Genomic DNA, 16,439 nt, shown 5'->3' on the forward strand with positions numbered 1-16,439 from the left:
TTGCCACAGGAGTATCTTACTGTGGTGCACTTGTCACCTGCAAGTGATACCCATTTCAGTGTGGACTGTGTGGATGGTTCTGTAGGGGCCCAAATGGATGGGTGGCATGTGGCATGGGGTTAGACTAAATTATTTTTGGTCCTCTCCACCTCTGTGACTCAAATAGTCAGCACTACCTACCTTGCCTTTGGTGCTAGAGTTGTAAAAGTGCTTTAGGCGTGCTGTGAAGCTTTTCCACAGAGTGGCAACCTCACAGAAGTTCCAGACTGGTTGTTTTCTCAGTGCTATGGAGCTGCCCTTTACTGAACATACTTGAAAAAATGATCATACAGTTGGAATTCTAATGATGCTGGCCAGGAAAGTTATTTATTTTGCTTCTCTTTACTTTGAAGTGAATAAGAAAAGCCCATCTAGTCCAGCATCTTGTTCTCACAGTGGCCAACAGGACACTTATATGAAGTTTGAAAGAGGACTCTCCCAAATTGTGATTCCCAGCAATTGGCATTCAGAGGACTGAGTCTAGAAAAGCAGAAGGTTAACCTGTTAGATGGTCTGAAGTTCCTCTCTCTTCTTTATACTGTACTTTACACCACCAAAAAGGCCTCAGCCTCCCATGTACATTGTCCATTTATGTGCTTTGGGCTTTCTTGCCCAATGTGTTTCAGTTCCCATTTCTCCACTGCCCTTTAACACTACCTTTGACTGTTTTTTCACGGATTGTCATTTGCTCTTGATTCAGCAGTAAAGAATGAGTTTTTGCAGGGAAAGCTCCAGAGCAAAAGAAACAACAACATTCAGATACAGAGCTTTAAAGTGTGGACCAGGCCTGGAAAGCATGGAGGAAAGGTAAGTGTGGAAAAGCCTTACACATCTTAAACAATCAATTTCCTTAGGAGAGACCATCACTGTAAATTAACAGGATTAATGAGGTGATTGACTTGAAGCTCTTTGAAACCTTGAAATCAGATATAAAAATACTAAGCAATATGGTGCCCACTTATTATTTGTACTCGTATTGTGCTAATCCAAAGAATTTGGCCTTTGACCAACATAATCCAAAGTGTCAAGAATAGCCTTAAGCCTGTGTCTAGGGTATTATGCCAAAGTCTGACTGGAATTGGCGGGATTGGCCCAAGTGAACAGATTACAGGATTTCACCCACTGCTGGGATGGTTGCCATGGAGTTACTAGAGAGGGCAGAACGCTGGTGTGGAAGTTAATAATACCTGAAGAGAATAAGTGATTGTCTCCTAAATCCCTCATCACTTATTCATTCTGGGTATCTCTACAAAATGTTTTTGTACTGTCTGCAGAAAGAGCAAATGCACAAGACATCTTCTGAAAAAGGCTGGAAGAGTGGGCAGCTGTCTTTCTTCCTTACTATGGAAAGCATCAGAAAAGAGTCTCAGTGAAAGAATTCCCTGTTCCTCAGAGAAGCAGGTGATATTGCAAAACACAGGTAAAAATATAATGCTGGTTTTTTTATCTGATGCAAGAAGTCAATACGACAATCATTCCCCTGCTCTCAAATATACAATAGTATGCATAGAGGGAGAAGTTGGATGCAGAAAGCGTTACACTGCATCTAGATTCTGATACCTGTAATACTGGCCTTGTGGATGCAACTCACCTCCACTCCAGCTCTGAGATATATGAAGGCACATATGGGCTGGTAGGAGCCTGTTCCACAGGCAAACACATGAGTGCTGTTGAAATGCTGGAGAAAGCGGATGAAATTGGCACATTCCATCTAGTAAAGGAGTCAAAGATGTAAAAGATGGCAGGATTTTACTTGGACATTTTTGGTTTGACCCAGTATTCCCACCATGAAAGGAAAGGAAGTATCTGACTTACAAGCTATGCATCTAACGGTATTTGCTGGGCGATAGCTGGTTTTCAAAATCTGGTTTTCAAAACCAGCTAAACATTGCAATATATTGATATATCACGATATCTGAAATAAGGAAGGAGCTATGCAGAGGCAAACAGGACAATGTCCTGGCAACTGCTACTACTTAAGGGTCTTAAACTGAGAAATGGTGATATTATCAATCACCTCATGGTGATATTGTGAGGTTTAGCTGCTGATAACTTTGCAATGTGTTGCTGGTGAGTTATTGCGATGTTTAGCTGGTGAGTTATCGCAAGGCTGAAAACCAAATATCGCCTAGCCCTTACACAAATTGTGATTCAGCAATATATTGCCAGCTCAAATATTATGAAACAATTATCACGATGTGAACTTCAAACTGATTTTGGACGATATATTGATATGTTGCCCAGCCCTACAAGCTACTGATGCTGGATTGAGGCCATAGCCTGATTTACTCATCTACTTACCATTTGAGAAGTTGCTCCTGCCTGTGCACATCCACAAATCACTAAACGAATGTCTTTATACAGTGGTACCTCGGGTTACATATGCTTCAGGTTACAGACGCTTCAGGTTACAGACTCCGCTAACCCAGAAATAGTACCTCGGGTTAAGAACTTTGCTTCAGGATGAAAACAGAAATCATGCAGCGGCGGCGCAGCAGCAGGAGGCCCCATTAGCTACAGTGGTGCTTCAGGTTAAGAACGGACCTCCGGAACGAATTAAGTACGTAACCAGAGGTACCACTGGTTCTTAGCTACAATCCTATATCCTATACTTACATGGGAGTAAGCCTCAGTGAATTATAGACTATTAATTTGTATGAATGGCTTTAGAGCATGTAAGAATGGTTTTTTGTTTTTAGGATTTATGGTTTTTGTAGTATTATCTTATTTTTGTGTTGTATACTGCTTTGATGGCCTCAGGTTATAAAATAGTTTATAAATTTGTAAAATAATGATGGTGGTAATAAAAACATCAACATCAGTTCAGTGGGACTTACTTCTGAGTAAGCATGTATAGGATTGCATTGTAGTTAGTGATCACAGATCATTCATGAGGCACCTCAACCTAAACCATGGAGCCTAAAGTCCACCATTTTTACCTTAGGATTCTTCCCAGCCAGTCTGCAGTGCTCCATTTGATCTCTAGGAGCTGGCCAGAAAATCTGGAAGAGAAAACACAACCAAGAATGTGGATGGAATCCATTGCAGCAGTAAGTGGGATATGCACATGGGAAACGAGGTTCAATCACCTAATGAGACGTCCCTTCCACTTTTCTCCCCACACTCCCTGTATAGCACATGGACCAAATCCTGATGGCCGTTTTCTGTTTTTCTCCCTTCCCTTCCCACCCCACCCCAAAGCAACCTCCTTTGGCACTCTGACCTTCTGCGGCTCTTTGTTGGGGCTGTCAAGGTTGAGCAAAAATATGTGGTCCTTAGCGCCTGCCATCAGCCATGCCCTCTTTTCGTCCACAAGTAGTGTCTGGAGTGCCAGCTCATCCTCAGAGTCCAAGAGCAGCTGAGAGCTGTTTGATCTCAGGAGGTCTGTAAGGTGGAATTTGCAAACAGAAATATGAAGATGGTGGGCTCATCCACACTTCTACCTGTACCCTGCCTAGAAGGCACAGGTGGGTCCAAGTGGTTTCCTGCTTGTCTTGTGCTTTCTAGGCATGGGTCTGTGTGGTTTTGCCTTTGCCCTGCCACTTTCCCCCAGAAAACCCACTCTTTAGCAATAAATAATAACAAACGGTAATATGCGGAAAACCCAATTGCAGTGCCGGCTCACTCTCTCCTGAGAACGATTTTTGGAAGCCGAACGTCCGGCACTGCTTCTGCAGCTTCCGATTAATGCAAGGAGCATTAATGAAAGACAAGAGATTGGGCCACTATGGTTAAATTTTTTAAAAAGTCAGGGCTCTGAGAATGGAATGCTAGTGGGGAAATAGCCAAGAAGAGACACAGTAAAGTGTTAGAAGTTGGTTCCTTTCCTGAATATGTTTTCTTCTTACCAGCTTTGAAGGTCTGAGTCAATCATAGGGGTGGGGCTGCAGCTCTTTAAATAATAATAATAATAATAATAATAATAATAATAATAATAATAATAATAATAATTTATTATTTATACCCCGCCCATCTGGCTGGGTTTCCCCAGCCACTCTGGGCGGCTTCCAACTGAATATTAAAAACAGTACAGCATCAAACATTAAAAACTTCCCTAAAGAGGGCTGCCTTCAGATGACTCTTAAAAGTAAAATAGTTGTTTATTGCTTTGACATCTGCTGGGAGGGCGTTCCACAGGGCAGGAGCCACTACCGAGAAGGCCCTCTGCCTGGTTCCCCTGTAACCTTACTTCTCGCAATGAGGGAACCGCCAGAAGGCCCTCGGCGCTGGATCTCAGTGTCCGGGCTGAACGATGGGGGTGGAGACGCTCCTTCAGGTATACTGGACCGAGGCTGTTTAGGGCTTTAAAGGTCAGCACCAACACTTTGAATTGTGCTCGGAAACGTACTGGGAGCCAATGCAGATCTCTCAGAACTGGTGTTATGTGGTCCCAGCGGCCACTCCCAGTCACCAGTCTAGCGGCCGCATTCTGGATTAATTGCAGTTTCCGGGTCACCTTCAAAGGTAGTCCCACGTAGAGCGCGTTGCAGTAGTCCAAGCGGGAGATAACTAGAGCATGCACCACTCTGGCAAGACAGTCTGCGGGCAGGTAGGGTCTTAGCCTGCGTACCAGGTGGAGCTGGTAAACAGCTGCCCTGGACACAGAATTAACCTGTGCCTCCATGGACAGCTGTGAGTCCAAAATGACTCCCAGGCTGTGCACCTGGTCCTTCAGGGGCACAGTTACCCCATTCAGGACCAGGGAATCCCCCACACCTGCCCGCCCCCTGTCCCCCAAAAACAGTACTTCTGTCTTGTCAGGATTCAGCCTCAATCTGTTAGCCGCCATCCATCCTCCAACAGCCTCCAGGCACTCACACAGGACCTTCACCGCCTGTCAGGGGTTCAGGAGCAGAGGGACAGGAAAGGGAGGGAGTAGAGACCGAGGGAGAGGAATCAGAGGGAGAGGTCAGCGATGATAGCCATCCGAGGTCTCTAGGTGTGATGGCCTGGGATTCCGATTCGGAGGATGAAACAGAGGAATCCCAGCCTGCACAGGAGTCCCCGCCTCCAGGGCCGGCTGAACTGGGGCAAGGCCTAGATGCTGAAGAGCCTGCACCTGTGGCAGTGCATCAGGAGCTGGCCCCAGGTGAAGCCCTTCTGGCCCCAGAGAGGCTTGACGACTCAGTGGCCACAGGTGAGCCTCCTCCAGGGCCCAGTAACCCTTCGGCCTCTCCTGATCTGCAGAGGCTTAGAGCAGAGAGGCGAAGGGAACTGGTTGCCCCCAGGAGGAGTGCTCGCCTTAAGGCCAGAGGAGGCGGGGCTCCTGGGGGCCGGGACCGCCCCTGGCCTTAGAAGAGGATAAAAGCCCAGTCAGCCCGGCCCCAGGTTGCGGGAGCAACGTCGTTGTTGGCTTCGGACCTTCCTGTGTTCCTGATCCCTGCTCGGCCTCCTGTTCCTGACTATCCGGTACTCCTGTTCCCTGCTCGGCTTCCTGTTCCCGACCATCCGGTGTTCCTGTTCCCTGCACAGCCTCCTGTTCCAGCGTTCCTGTTCCCCGCCCGGCTCTCTGCCTCGGACCTCGCCCCTCTTCGTGTGGACTCTGCTACACCCAAGGTACCTTACCCCCGGGACCAGCACACTAAGTCTCTCCAGCGAATCAGAGGATTCACAGAAAGGGGCTCCCGTGGTCAGAGCTAGGGGGTTGCCAGAGGGAACACCCCAGGAAGGAGGGGCCAGAGGGGACTCAGAGAGCAGCAGCTGGAAATCGGGACCAGCTTCCCCACCGGAGAGCAGTAAGGGGGAGGAGTCCCAAGCATCGGCAGCAGGCAGCTTTCCGTCAGCGGAAGGACATGAGTCAGGGTTAGCCACGCCTGCATCAGAGAGCGAGGAAACGGTCAAAAGGAAGGTCAGGGGCAGCGCGCGCGCGCCAAGTTCAAATGTACAAGAGGGGGGCGCAATGAGCAGCCCGGAGAGGGAGCCGGGTCCCAAAGCCCGCCGAAGAGAGGGGGAGGAGTCCGAAGGGTCCGCTTCCGAGGCGTCCAGGAAGGAAGGCACCCAGGGGGGTAGTAGGACCCAGAGGAGGAAGGAGAAACGTAGAAGGTGGAGTAAGGCTAGAGTCTTAAACTGGTGTACAGGGGGCGGAGACTCAGACGAGGCTTCGCTGGTCTAGGGTCTAGACGTAGAGACGCACGCTAGGGTTTGAAAATGGGAACTAAACTTCAATAAAGACTTTGTACAGTTCTGCTGGCTAGCGTTGGTCTTCTGTGAGCTGGGACCTGCAGGCAGTCTCTGACACCGCCTTCACTGGTTCTGATTTAAAGGAGAGGTAGAGCTGGGTGTCATCTGCATACTGATGAACACCCAGCCCAAACCCCTTGATGATCTCTCCCAGCGGCTTCATATAGATATTAAAAAGCATGGGGGAGAGGACGGAACCCTGAGGCACCCCACAAGTGAGTTTGGATTTGATATCCCACTTTATCACTACCCTAAGGAGTCTCAAAGTGGCTAACATTCTCCTTTCCCTTCCTCCCCCACAATAAACACTCTGTGAGGTGAGTGAGGCTGAGAGACTTCAAAGAAGTGTGACTAGCCCAAGGTCACCAGGCAGCTGCATGTGGAGGAGCGGAGACGCGAACCTGGTTCACCAGATTGCGAGACTACCGCTCTTAACCACTACACCACACAGGCCTATATAGGCCTATATAGAGACACAACTGCCTATATGGTGGTGTGGGTGCAATATTAGTGTAGAACACTGACAGGAACAATGAGTAACCCATCAAGGGATGCAGTGTGTGAACTTTGCACTCTCTATGTGCAATTGTTGCTGGAGACAGATTGCATGTCACATGGAAATTAACTGATCCACATCACTTTTAAAAAAACAAAAATATACCAGGGTAACCAGACTAAGAGCCGAGAACCATGTCTGAGAACCTTTATTGCTAAGTATACTTTCTTTCTGGCTCTTTCATTCGTTCCGTTTTCATTTGGGCAAGGGAGCCATGAGACAGAAACTGTGTGATGCTGTAGTGTAGACCCATCGCCCTTTGGCATATGCCCCTTCCATCCCATAGAAAGGTGGAGTCTGGCTGGGAGCGGGAGGGGAGACATGGCCATCCTCTTAGCAGCAGTTCAATGGGGATGAGCAGTGGTAGTGTGAAATAGAATGAAAGTGACATCATCGTCTTATTGGGGCCGATTTTATACAAAAACTTTGGGAAGCATGTTTTTGAGTTGTGCAGAATACGTTCTCAAACAAAAGAAGGCTCCAAAACAAGGAACAAAAACAAGGAAACCTACCATGTTTTCATTCAATGCTTCTGTTTTTCTAGCTGTGATGACTGCTATTTAAACAGAGAAAGAAAAAGGACTGCCCCTCCTTGTGCTCTTGCCACTGCACTGGGCCCCACAATCCTGACACTCCCCATTGACAACACTAGGAAAGCCATCCTCTTGCTGCTGTGGTGGGCTATTGTTTTTGGCCTTATTCTCTCAAGCACATCTTTCCTTTGCACTCCCTGCCTTGAGTTTTCTCATTTCCTTTTGGCCAGCCCATCTGTTTCTTTCTCCCTCCCACCTATTCTACTCCCAGGGTGGAGGGCGCCTCCGAGGACTTTCCAAATGTAAACCCCGTCATTCCTTGTATCCTTGAACTTGGTTTGATATCTGTGAGTCACACCTCCTGCCATTGTCTTCATTGCCCCTTGGTCCTCTGCAAGCTGGGAACTTCCTTTTAGCTGAGATCAAATATTAAGCATTTTTCTAGCATGTCTGACCCTAGTACACACTTTGAAGTTCTATTTCTATCCAGCTAAAGCCTTTCAGCTGTTTACTTTTCAAAGAAACCCAGATCGATTTGTTTAATTTTTGTGACCTGTTATCACTGCTGGCAGTATATCTGAAACTCTGTGCTTTGGAAATGTTTGGCCTCATTGCAGACCACATTAATCTGATGGTCTCTTTTTGTCTAAGCTTGCCTTCTATCACCCCATCCTAAAACCACCATCTGTCAAACCACTTTCAGCTCTCTTTAAATCTATTGTTTATCTCCACTCTCTGAGTCCTAGTCAAGGAAATTAACTCTACCTAGAATTAGCAGTAATGCATCAAAGCTCCATTGCATCCATTAACTGGTACTTCCTTTGTAAATAAGATCCACCCGACTGTCCTGCATTTCTCTTATTGATCCTAGCAAATTAGAATGAATGCCCCTTGCTGTATATCCTTCCCACAAACAAATCAGAATGAATGCTCAATAAAGACAAGATACAGTCCTACCTTGGATCATGAACGCCTTGGTACTCGGACGTTTTGGCTCCCGAACGCTGCAAACCCGGAAGTGAGTGTTCCGGTTTGTGAACATTCTTTGGAACCTGAATGCCTGACAGGGCTTCTGCGGCTTCCAACTGGCTGCAGGCAGGGGCGCAGCAAGGGAGGTGCGGTAGGTGCGGTCCGCCCCGGGTGTCCCCACTAAGGGGGGGTGACAAAATGGTGGGCGGCACTCACCGTGGAGCCTGCAGTGCGCCTGAGCCACACGTCTCTCCTGGGAGTGATGTAGTGGCTTGAGCACCTGCAGGCTCTGCGCTGCCCCAAACAGTCTGCCCGTTGCCTCCCCCTCAGTTGTAGGGCGGCTGAGTGGGAGGAGGCAGGCAGACTCCTCGGAGGCCCTGCTGGGCCCCTGTGGGCGGCTGGCCCCGCCCCCAGGCACAGGGCACATGAGCTGCCCCAGGCACCCAATCGGCTTGCTCCGCTGCTGGCTGCAGGAGCTTCCTGCAGCCAATCAGAAGCCGCGCTTTGGCTTACGAACATTTTGGAAGTCAAACGGACTTCTGGAACGAATTCCATTTTACTTCCAAGGTATGACTATATAGTCTAATCTCCATGTAGTTCTTTTTGTCCAAAACATGTTATGAATATTGGATGTATCTAATTTTTTTTCTATCAGCACTATTACGTCCAAAGAAGCACTTTGCCGGGGTTGGTTGTCACTTTAAAAAAATGTACCTCTCACAGAATTTCAGTGAATATAATAGTCATGATAAGCAGAAAATAAGCTGGTGCACTTCCACCCATCACTGCACCCACAGGCCAAAAAAGTTTGCACATATAGAATTACTGCATATTACAGCTCTGTTTAGAAGTACTAGGCTTATGTCAAGGAGGGGGAAAAAGATGGCAGCCACCACACAATGTCTAGGAAATTGCTGCAAAAGAAAAAAGAAGCAAATTTTTGCTAGTCTTATCAGTCCTAAAAAGGACTTCATGAACACATTATTTCCAGAGCTGCTTCTTTTTTAAGGGTGTAAGAAGTATTGGAGCATTTCTAGAGAGTGGAAGGGCTACTCATTGTTTTGTTATTGATGTTTTAGGTGTTTCAGGAGACAGAGCCAACACTGTTGTGTGGAGCCCAGTGCAAACACTCTCTGTTCAACAAAGGCATACCACAAAAAGTCTGAGTGCTGTAGAGAAAATTGCCTTGCCCTTTGCCTTTCTGGTATACAGGTTTTGGTTAGAGAACTGCATCACGCCATTTAGAGAAGTGTGAATTTTGAGGAATAGTTGTGTTTTGGCATTTTTGTTGTTTTGGGAGTGCAAATTAGGTAGGCTCACATTAAAATGCAAATCAAACCAATTCCTCTCCCATCCCTACCACTGTCCAATGTATCTTTGTGATGTTTGAGGCCACTGCATTTCACACAAAACTATTGCATTCAATGTGCCGACCAGATTGTGGTGTTGACAGTATCATACTTACTCTCATCTACACAAGTTTGCCACTTGAAGGAAGAAGAAAAAAGAGAGAAGCAAAATCTCTGCAACACAAGCTAATTGGAAAAAAATGTCTAGATCCTCTGAACTGGTTGGCATTCATCTGTCTCGGGAAACAATAGAAAAGTGTGCCTTTGGGGGATCCTCTAGATCCCAACAGAATAAGTTAACATCTGTGCATCTATTGTGCTCACCTGGAAGGGCCCAGAGAGTTCACCTGTGAGTCATTTAAGATTAGAAAGTACAAAAGAGCAGAACAAAGAGTCTCAGATGGACTGTTCATCCTATATTAATGTGGCTTGAATGGATTGCATATATTCAGATGCCTGAGGTAGTAGAAGAGGCTTAACTTTCAGAGAGGGTCACAGGATGAGAATTTTGGATTAGTGAATGTGACAAAGGGGAAGATGTGTGTGGGAACCCTTAGGTCAGATACACAGCCTGCATCTGCCTTGTCTTTGTCCTCCAGTGTGGATTAGTTATGGCTGAGGGTGTCCATCCTAGGAACTTACTTGAAAGACTGGCAAGACAAGTCCTACCTTGATATGAGAGGCGGAGGCGGGGGACCCACTGCTTCCAGGGAGTACCGTTCTCAACTGTCAGCAAAACAACCCAAGCCACTAGGACTATGTTGGTGGTGAAGCAGCAGCACCTACAGAAAGTCAAGCTGATCATCCCCTCGCCACAGTCAATAATTCCTATGTCAGCAATAACGTCTTGCTCATAGATGCATTTTCTTGCCAGAGAGAGTCACCTGAAAGAGAAATGGAAAAGATTCCTTACTAGACTCACAGGTGCTAGGAGGTCTAGTGAATGTAGCCCAGTCATTCATTGTCCCAATTCCCCTTTTCTTCCATCGTGAACCTTTCTGGGTGGGCTGGATCTGGCCATGTTTCTGATCTAGAAATATATTGGTAGCTAGCATATGAGAAGTGTAAATACTCAGGATGTTTAGGTTAAAACTACCATTTCAGTTACTTTAAGTGTGGGTCCCTCTGCATTCTGCTTTAAAGCAGAGGCTTTTCCTTCTGTTAAACAAAATGTCAAAATATTTCAGTTTTTCCTCTTAGTGAATGACTTATTTTCCTTAGTTCAGCCTTGGCAAGCTACTATCCTGGCAACATGGATCCTGTCAGATTGTGGATAATTAAAAAAGGATGCACTTGTCTTGCCAAGACTTGAAACCTGATCTTATGCATATTTATTTGGGAGTAACGGTCTAACTCAGGGATGGGGAGCCTGCAGCTCTCTCTAGTCAATAATACCCATTGGTCTTATCCCATTGGTCCCATTCAGCATGGCTAATGCTCAGGGATGATGGGTGGTTCAGTCACTGGAGAGTCACAGGTTCCCCATTGTGGGTCTAACTGTGACAGTGACTAAATGTGACTCATACATTTGAACATGGTTTGTGTGGAGATGTATAAAATGGGAGGTGAGCATGATTTAAAGCAGAGGTGGAAAAAGGATGCTCTACTTTTCTCCTTTGATATGCCTGCCCATGAATGAATTTCTCTAAGCAGACTCCCTTCTGATCTCAGAGCCTAGCCAAAGGAAAAAGCAGTCCCCGCCCATTCTACACAAGAAATTGCCCCTTTTTATAGTTATTCAATGGATTTTATAAAAAGAAAACACATGGGCCTGCTATGTCGCATTTAGTTACCTACTAAAGTCCTGCTGAATGCAGTGGAACATACTTCACAAGGTTGTAGATTACAACTATGTTTCTATAAACTTGGGAGAGGGGTACAGGACTGGTGGCCCTATAGTTGTTGTTGGGACTCTAGCTCTTGTCCATTGGTCACACTGGCTGGGGTTGATGAGAGTTGTGGTCCAAAAACATCTGGAGGGCCACAGGTTCTGTACTACAAACACTGAAATGTTTGCCAGAGGCAGGAAGTTCATTTTGACATTTTGTTCCATAGGGCTTGTGTTTGGAGATGACCCAGAGTGAAAGTAGATTCTGGCTCTCATTCTATGGAAGAAAATAAGTTCAAATGTAAGCAGGGAGGCCACATAAGGGGCAGAGGAAACAGGAAGAACAGGTACAAACATGGTGCTTCCATGCCTTGTATACTATTGAAGGATGTTATGATCAGTCCATCAGTTAACATAAACTCTTCATATGAGTATGGAAAAGTCCAGGTCTTTAGGATAACGGAAGATCCCTGATGAAATCTGTCCTATTTTGGTGGCATTAAATTGTGAATGTTTTTCAGTGCTCAAAATCTATTTATATCAAGTGGGGGGAAATGTCCACATATGTCTCCAAACGAAAACTACGTTTCTAAAAGTAGGATTTTGAAAATTGGCCACTAAAATCTTTGCGCTTAAAACAGTGTTTCCCAAAGTGGGCATTACTGCCCCCTGGGAGGTGCTGGAATGATCCAGGGGAGCAGTAGTAGTCTCAGGTGCAATTGGGGGGCACTGAATAACGCTGAGGTGGTGGTGGAAGCATAAGGAAAGAGTAGAAGAAAATGATATTTGGGAAAACCATTTGTACATGTTTCATCTGTTGTGTAATGACACTTATTGCCAGATCGGGTGCCGGCCCCACCTCTGGGGCAGATCGGACTGAGCCAGCAGACTTCACTCTGGTCCGCCCCATGGGTTTTTACAACATCTTTCTTGTAGGATGTAGGCAGAAATATATACACATAAAAGAACACAAATTTGTCACTGCATCTTCCTGTTTGTTCACTTAAAGAAGGTAGATTTCCAGAGGGCTCTGAGGTTTTTTTTTTCTTTTTCTGGAAAGGGGTCAGTTTGGGATCCTCTGCCTTAGACAGTAAAGGAAGGTATTCAGGAGACTAAGCAAGGTAAAGGTAAATGACCCCTGGACGGTTAGGTCCTTTCAAAGGCAACTATGGGGTATGGCGCTAACCTCGCTTCAGGCCGAGGGGGGTGGCGTTTGTTCACAGACAAACAATCATATACTAATATACAAAAGTATATATCAACTGGGAGCTTAATTTGTAATCCACAAGCCAGTTTAATTTGCTGCAAATAACTGCATTTAAGATGATGTAGCACCTCCTGTAATCCTAACATGGCATCACTGCTGTTACAGAAAAGCATTGTCATCCATCCTATCATATGCAAAAATGATGCAATATTTCTAAAAATTTGAATCTGGCAGGTCAGTGCCACATGTGATTATTGTTCCGGGAAACAACAACGAAAGATCAACATTTTCTGCAGGAAATAAATGCAATGTGAAAGTAAAACATGTGAGTATTTGCCTCTTTATCTATTTATTTGCAAGGTTTTTTTTACCACATCCTCCCGTCCTTCCACCTTAGGAGCACAGGTTGGCTTACAATAATAAGTGTATAACATGCAACCTATTACTGCTCAAAATATATATTTTAAAAAGAGCAACAAAAGAACTAAATAGACAATAGGATGCTTAATACTGGCTCTGTTGTCAATCACCAGCTACACAAATAAGTCTTCAATTGTTGTTTAATCTGAACGTTCCCTAGGAGGGAATTCCTGTAGTAGGGCGAGGGTGGGGTCTCATCACAGAACATGTTCTTTTTTTGGTTCCCTGTTCTCCTCAACTCAGCCAATGGAGTGTCTACTTTAAAACACCCATGTACCTGAATGGTGGGCACCACAGTTTGGGAAACCCTGAACTACATGATTCTGTAAATAGAAGGAAGCAGAAACTTGGTGCTAGGGCTTGGAAAGGGAAGGACCCTCCTGTTAAATAAGACAAATGCACAGTACATTATTTAATATGTCAGGGGGGCTCTGATGGTGTTTCCTGCTTGGCAGGGGGTTGGACTCGATGGCCCTTGTGGTCTATTCCAACTCTATGATTCTATGATTCTAATGTAACAGTGAATGATTGAAATGCAAAAACAATGTTGTTTCTTCATTTCTAAGAACTCATCTAAGGTTTTAGCAACTGCTCAGACTTATGTCTGATTAAACATGGTTAGAAACAGGCTAGAACTTGTATTTCACAGCATTGCTGCTAGCAAGCTTCAGATCTAGCTGTTGGTTTTGCCCATGCCAATGGGATTGCCTTAGCTTAAGTGATGGGTGTGACATTGTTTTAAAGTGAAAGTATGTTAATTTGATGGTTTGTGTGAATCAAACCACCTAAATGTACGGTAATTCACATTCCCCTGAAGCAAAGGCAACCCCCAACCACTACTACACTGACTGAAAAGTTTCATTCAAAGCCAGCTTGTTTTCTACCAACTCCTGTCTCCTCTGTATTCCTGATGAGAGTAAATCACAGTCCAAACTATAAGCCATTGCCTAAATGCATATCTTAGAGGTGAACAGAAGAAGCAGTTTGTCATAGCAATGATTTATGCATTACAGTGGGAGAGCAAGTTTCTAATGGATGGAACTGATCTGTAGATGATAAATCTAAGCATAATTTAAACACTGAGCATATGGAAGTTTCTTATCTTCCCAAGATCTCTCTAGTATTACATTCCTTTTCTCTTTAACTTAACACTAACCTGTCCGCGGTGTGCAACAGGCGGCCAGGTTAACATTAAAAAAATGAAAGGCTCTCCAAAACTATGATTCTAGTTTTGTGACATGCCATGGAGAAATAGGGATTTTTAAAAAACTGGTGTAAGCCTAAGGGAAATATTTATTCATTTATCTGGAGTATTTTTACTCTACTCTCTATAAAAGTACTCCAGAACAGCTTATAAAGATTAATAAAACACTCAGGTTTACAAGCTGAAAGGCACAACACAAAAGGAAAAGAGATTGGGTGGGAGAAGGAAAAAAGAAAAACCATGCTTTAGTTTACAAGGTGACACCCACCCCCAAGAGCAGATGGACCTTCCACTGTGGGCTGCTTGCAGTTAAAAAATAGGGCTTCCAAGAAATTGCCTTGGGTCTTGACCTTTCTTTGCAGAGCATATTGTCCTCCTCATTGGTTCATATGACTGAGGTGGTCCCAATATTCTGGAGCAAAGAATTTTCCTTTAAAACAAAGGTCTTACACAATAAGGGCAATCTAGTCATCCTGCTCAGTTTTCTGACCCATGCCTCCTTCCTATAGCAGTTCTTATGATGACAGGCATTATGCACTAATGCTGAGTTTGTACATTGCCATATTAATGTGTCTGTCTGTGTACGGCTATAATATCTAGTTCAGTTTCCCATGTGGATATTCTTGAACTTGCTGAGAGTTTCCAAGCCAGTGGCAAGGTGCCTTGGAGGATCCACCTGGCAAGCCAAGGGTGTGTTAGCTACTGTATGGAGAGCTACTATCCTCACACAAGGATAAGTTAACATGGAAGCAAGTTCTGCAACACTATTGCCTCCAGGACAACAAGCAGCAAAATTACCACCTAGTGCAATCCCTGATCAAATTCACACAGTGGCCATCAACACAGAGAATAGAACAATGTATGCAGGAAAGAACAAAAAGAAAGAAAAGAACAATGTTTGTGTGGGCTTTGCTGTTTCAGCTAGATCAGGAGTTGGAAACCCATGGCTCTCCAGATGCAGCTGAACAACAACTTCCATCACCTGTAGCCATTGGCTATGCTGGCTGGGACCAATGAAGTCTGGAGGACCAGAGGTTTCTCACCACTGTACTAGTCTCATCTTTCACTTCCTGCTGCAATGAACTCCGCTTCACTACGAAGTGACTGTTCATCCTGGTTTAATGGTCCTTTGTTATTACATACCTGGCTCCTCATCTTATAGTACTTCTATATGAGATACCCCATCCCTGCTGAGGTACATCTTGCATAAGGCAAGGAGAATTCATTCTTCCTAAGCCCAGTGTTTCCTCTGTTGAATGCTGATCCAATTGGCATTATTTTAGGCTCAGTACTGTACTACAAGATACTTTTACAGGTTAGCTTTGAGGTAATTTTTCAGTCAGCAGTCTACTCAATAATCTACTAACCACCTTCATTTAGTTCCCAGCCCTGTAATCACATCACAGCATTATTCAAGTGTGACCTTGGCATAATTTCAGTATGCACCATCTAGAATCAATTTATCTAAATTGGATCATTTGGCTCAACTGCAATAGACTGACTGTGGTTAAGTGAAGGGGTTTAGGGTTTTGAAACAGCCAGAATGCTATTGTCATTTACCAACCACTAACAGTGTGTTCTCATTGGAATCTTAGTGGATTCTGGCATATGTTATGCGTATCTTTTTACTTCTTGATTGTTTTCTAAATGATTCACAAGCTTGTATGATCCCATTACAGTTTGGGCAGCCAGCACAATGAGTAACGCTTGGAATTCAAGACTGGAGTCAACGATTCCAGGATGCAACTCAGGAAGTAGTCAGTGAAGATAACAATGGGCAGCAGGCCGATATACAAAATGTAACAAGTATACTCTATGAACTTTGCAGACAAAGGACACATAATCTTTACAGGAGGAAAAAGAGCCCCAGTTGGATCAAGTATTGACTTGTCAAAGTATTAGCACTGTCAGAGGTAGAGCCAAGGACCTTTCTGATAGCTCCACCATCCTTTCAAGAGCTATTAACTGAACTGGTGTTATATTCATGTGTGACCATGAATAAAATTAATCTTTATTTATGTTATTACTGTTGCAATCCTGGAGCAGGTCAAACACTGGTGAAGGGATCATTATATGTGGCAGAAGCATCTCTCTGCTGCAGAGGAGGAAGGACTGCTATTGGGACAACACTGATGCTCTCAGAAGCCCTTGGTA

The 16,439-nt window shown here is 44.9% G+C and overlaps 1 protein-coding gene across 9 annotated transcripts in view; it reads right to left on the reverse strand.

Annotated features, from left to right (window-relative positions):
• The window catches only part of LOC114591557 (semaphorin-3D-like), a 49,766-nt gene that overhangs the window by 17,557 nt on the left and 15,770 nt on the right, over positions 1–16,439 (reverse strand). For 5 of the 9 annotated variants that reach the window (XM_077924767.1, XM_077924768.1, XM_077924765.1 and 2 more), the window contains 4 exons: positions 10,296–10,510; positions 3,263–3,423; positions 2,979–3,041; positions 1,631–1,750 (listed from right to left, as the gene is read on the reverse strand). In XM_077924767.1, the coding sequence (XP_077780893.1) occupies positions 1,631–1,750; positions 2,979–3,041; positions 3,263–3,423; positions 10,296–10,431 (480 nt within the window). In that variant the 5' untranslated portion in view covers positions 10,432–10,510. The other 4 variants (XM_077924764.1, XM_077924771.1, XM_077924773.1 and 1 more) reach the window with 4 other exon arrangements.

Source organism: Podarcis muralis, chromosome 2 (assembly GCF_964188315.1).
Source record: "Podarcis muralis chromosome 2, rPodMur119.hap1.1, whole genome shotgun sequence".
Classification (NCBI taxonomy): Eukaryota; Metazoa; Chordata; class Lepidosauria; order Squamata; family Lacertidae; genus Podarcis; species Podarcis muralis.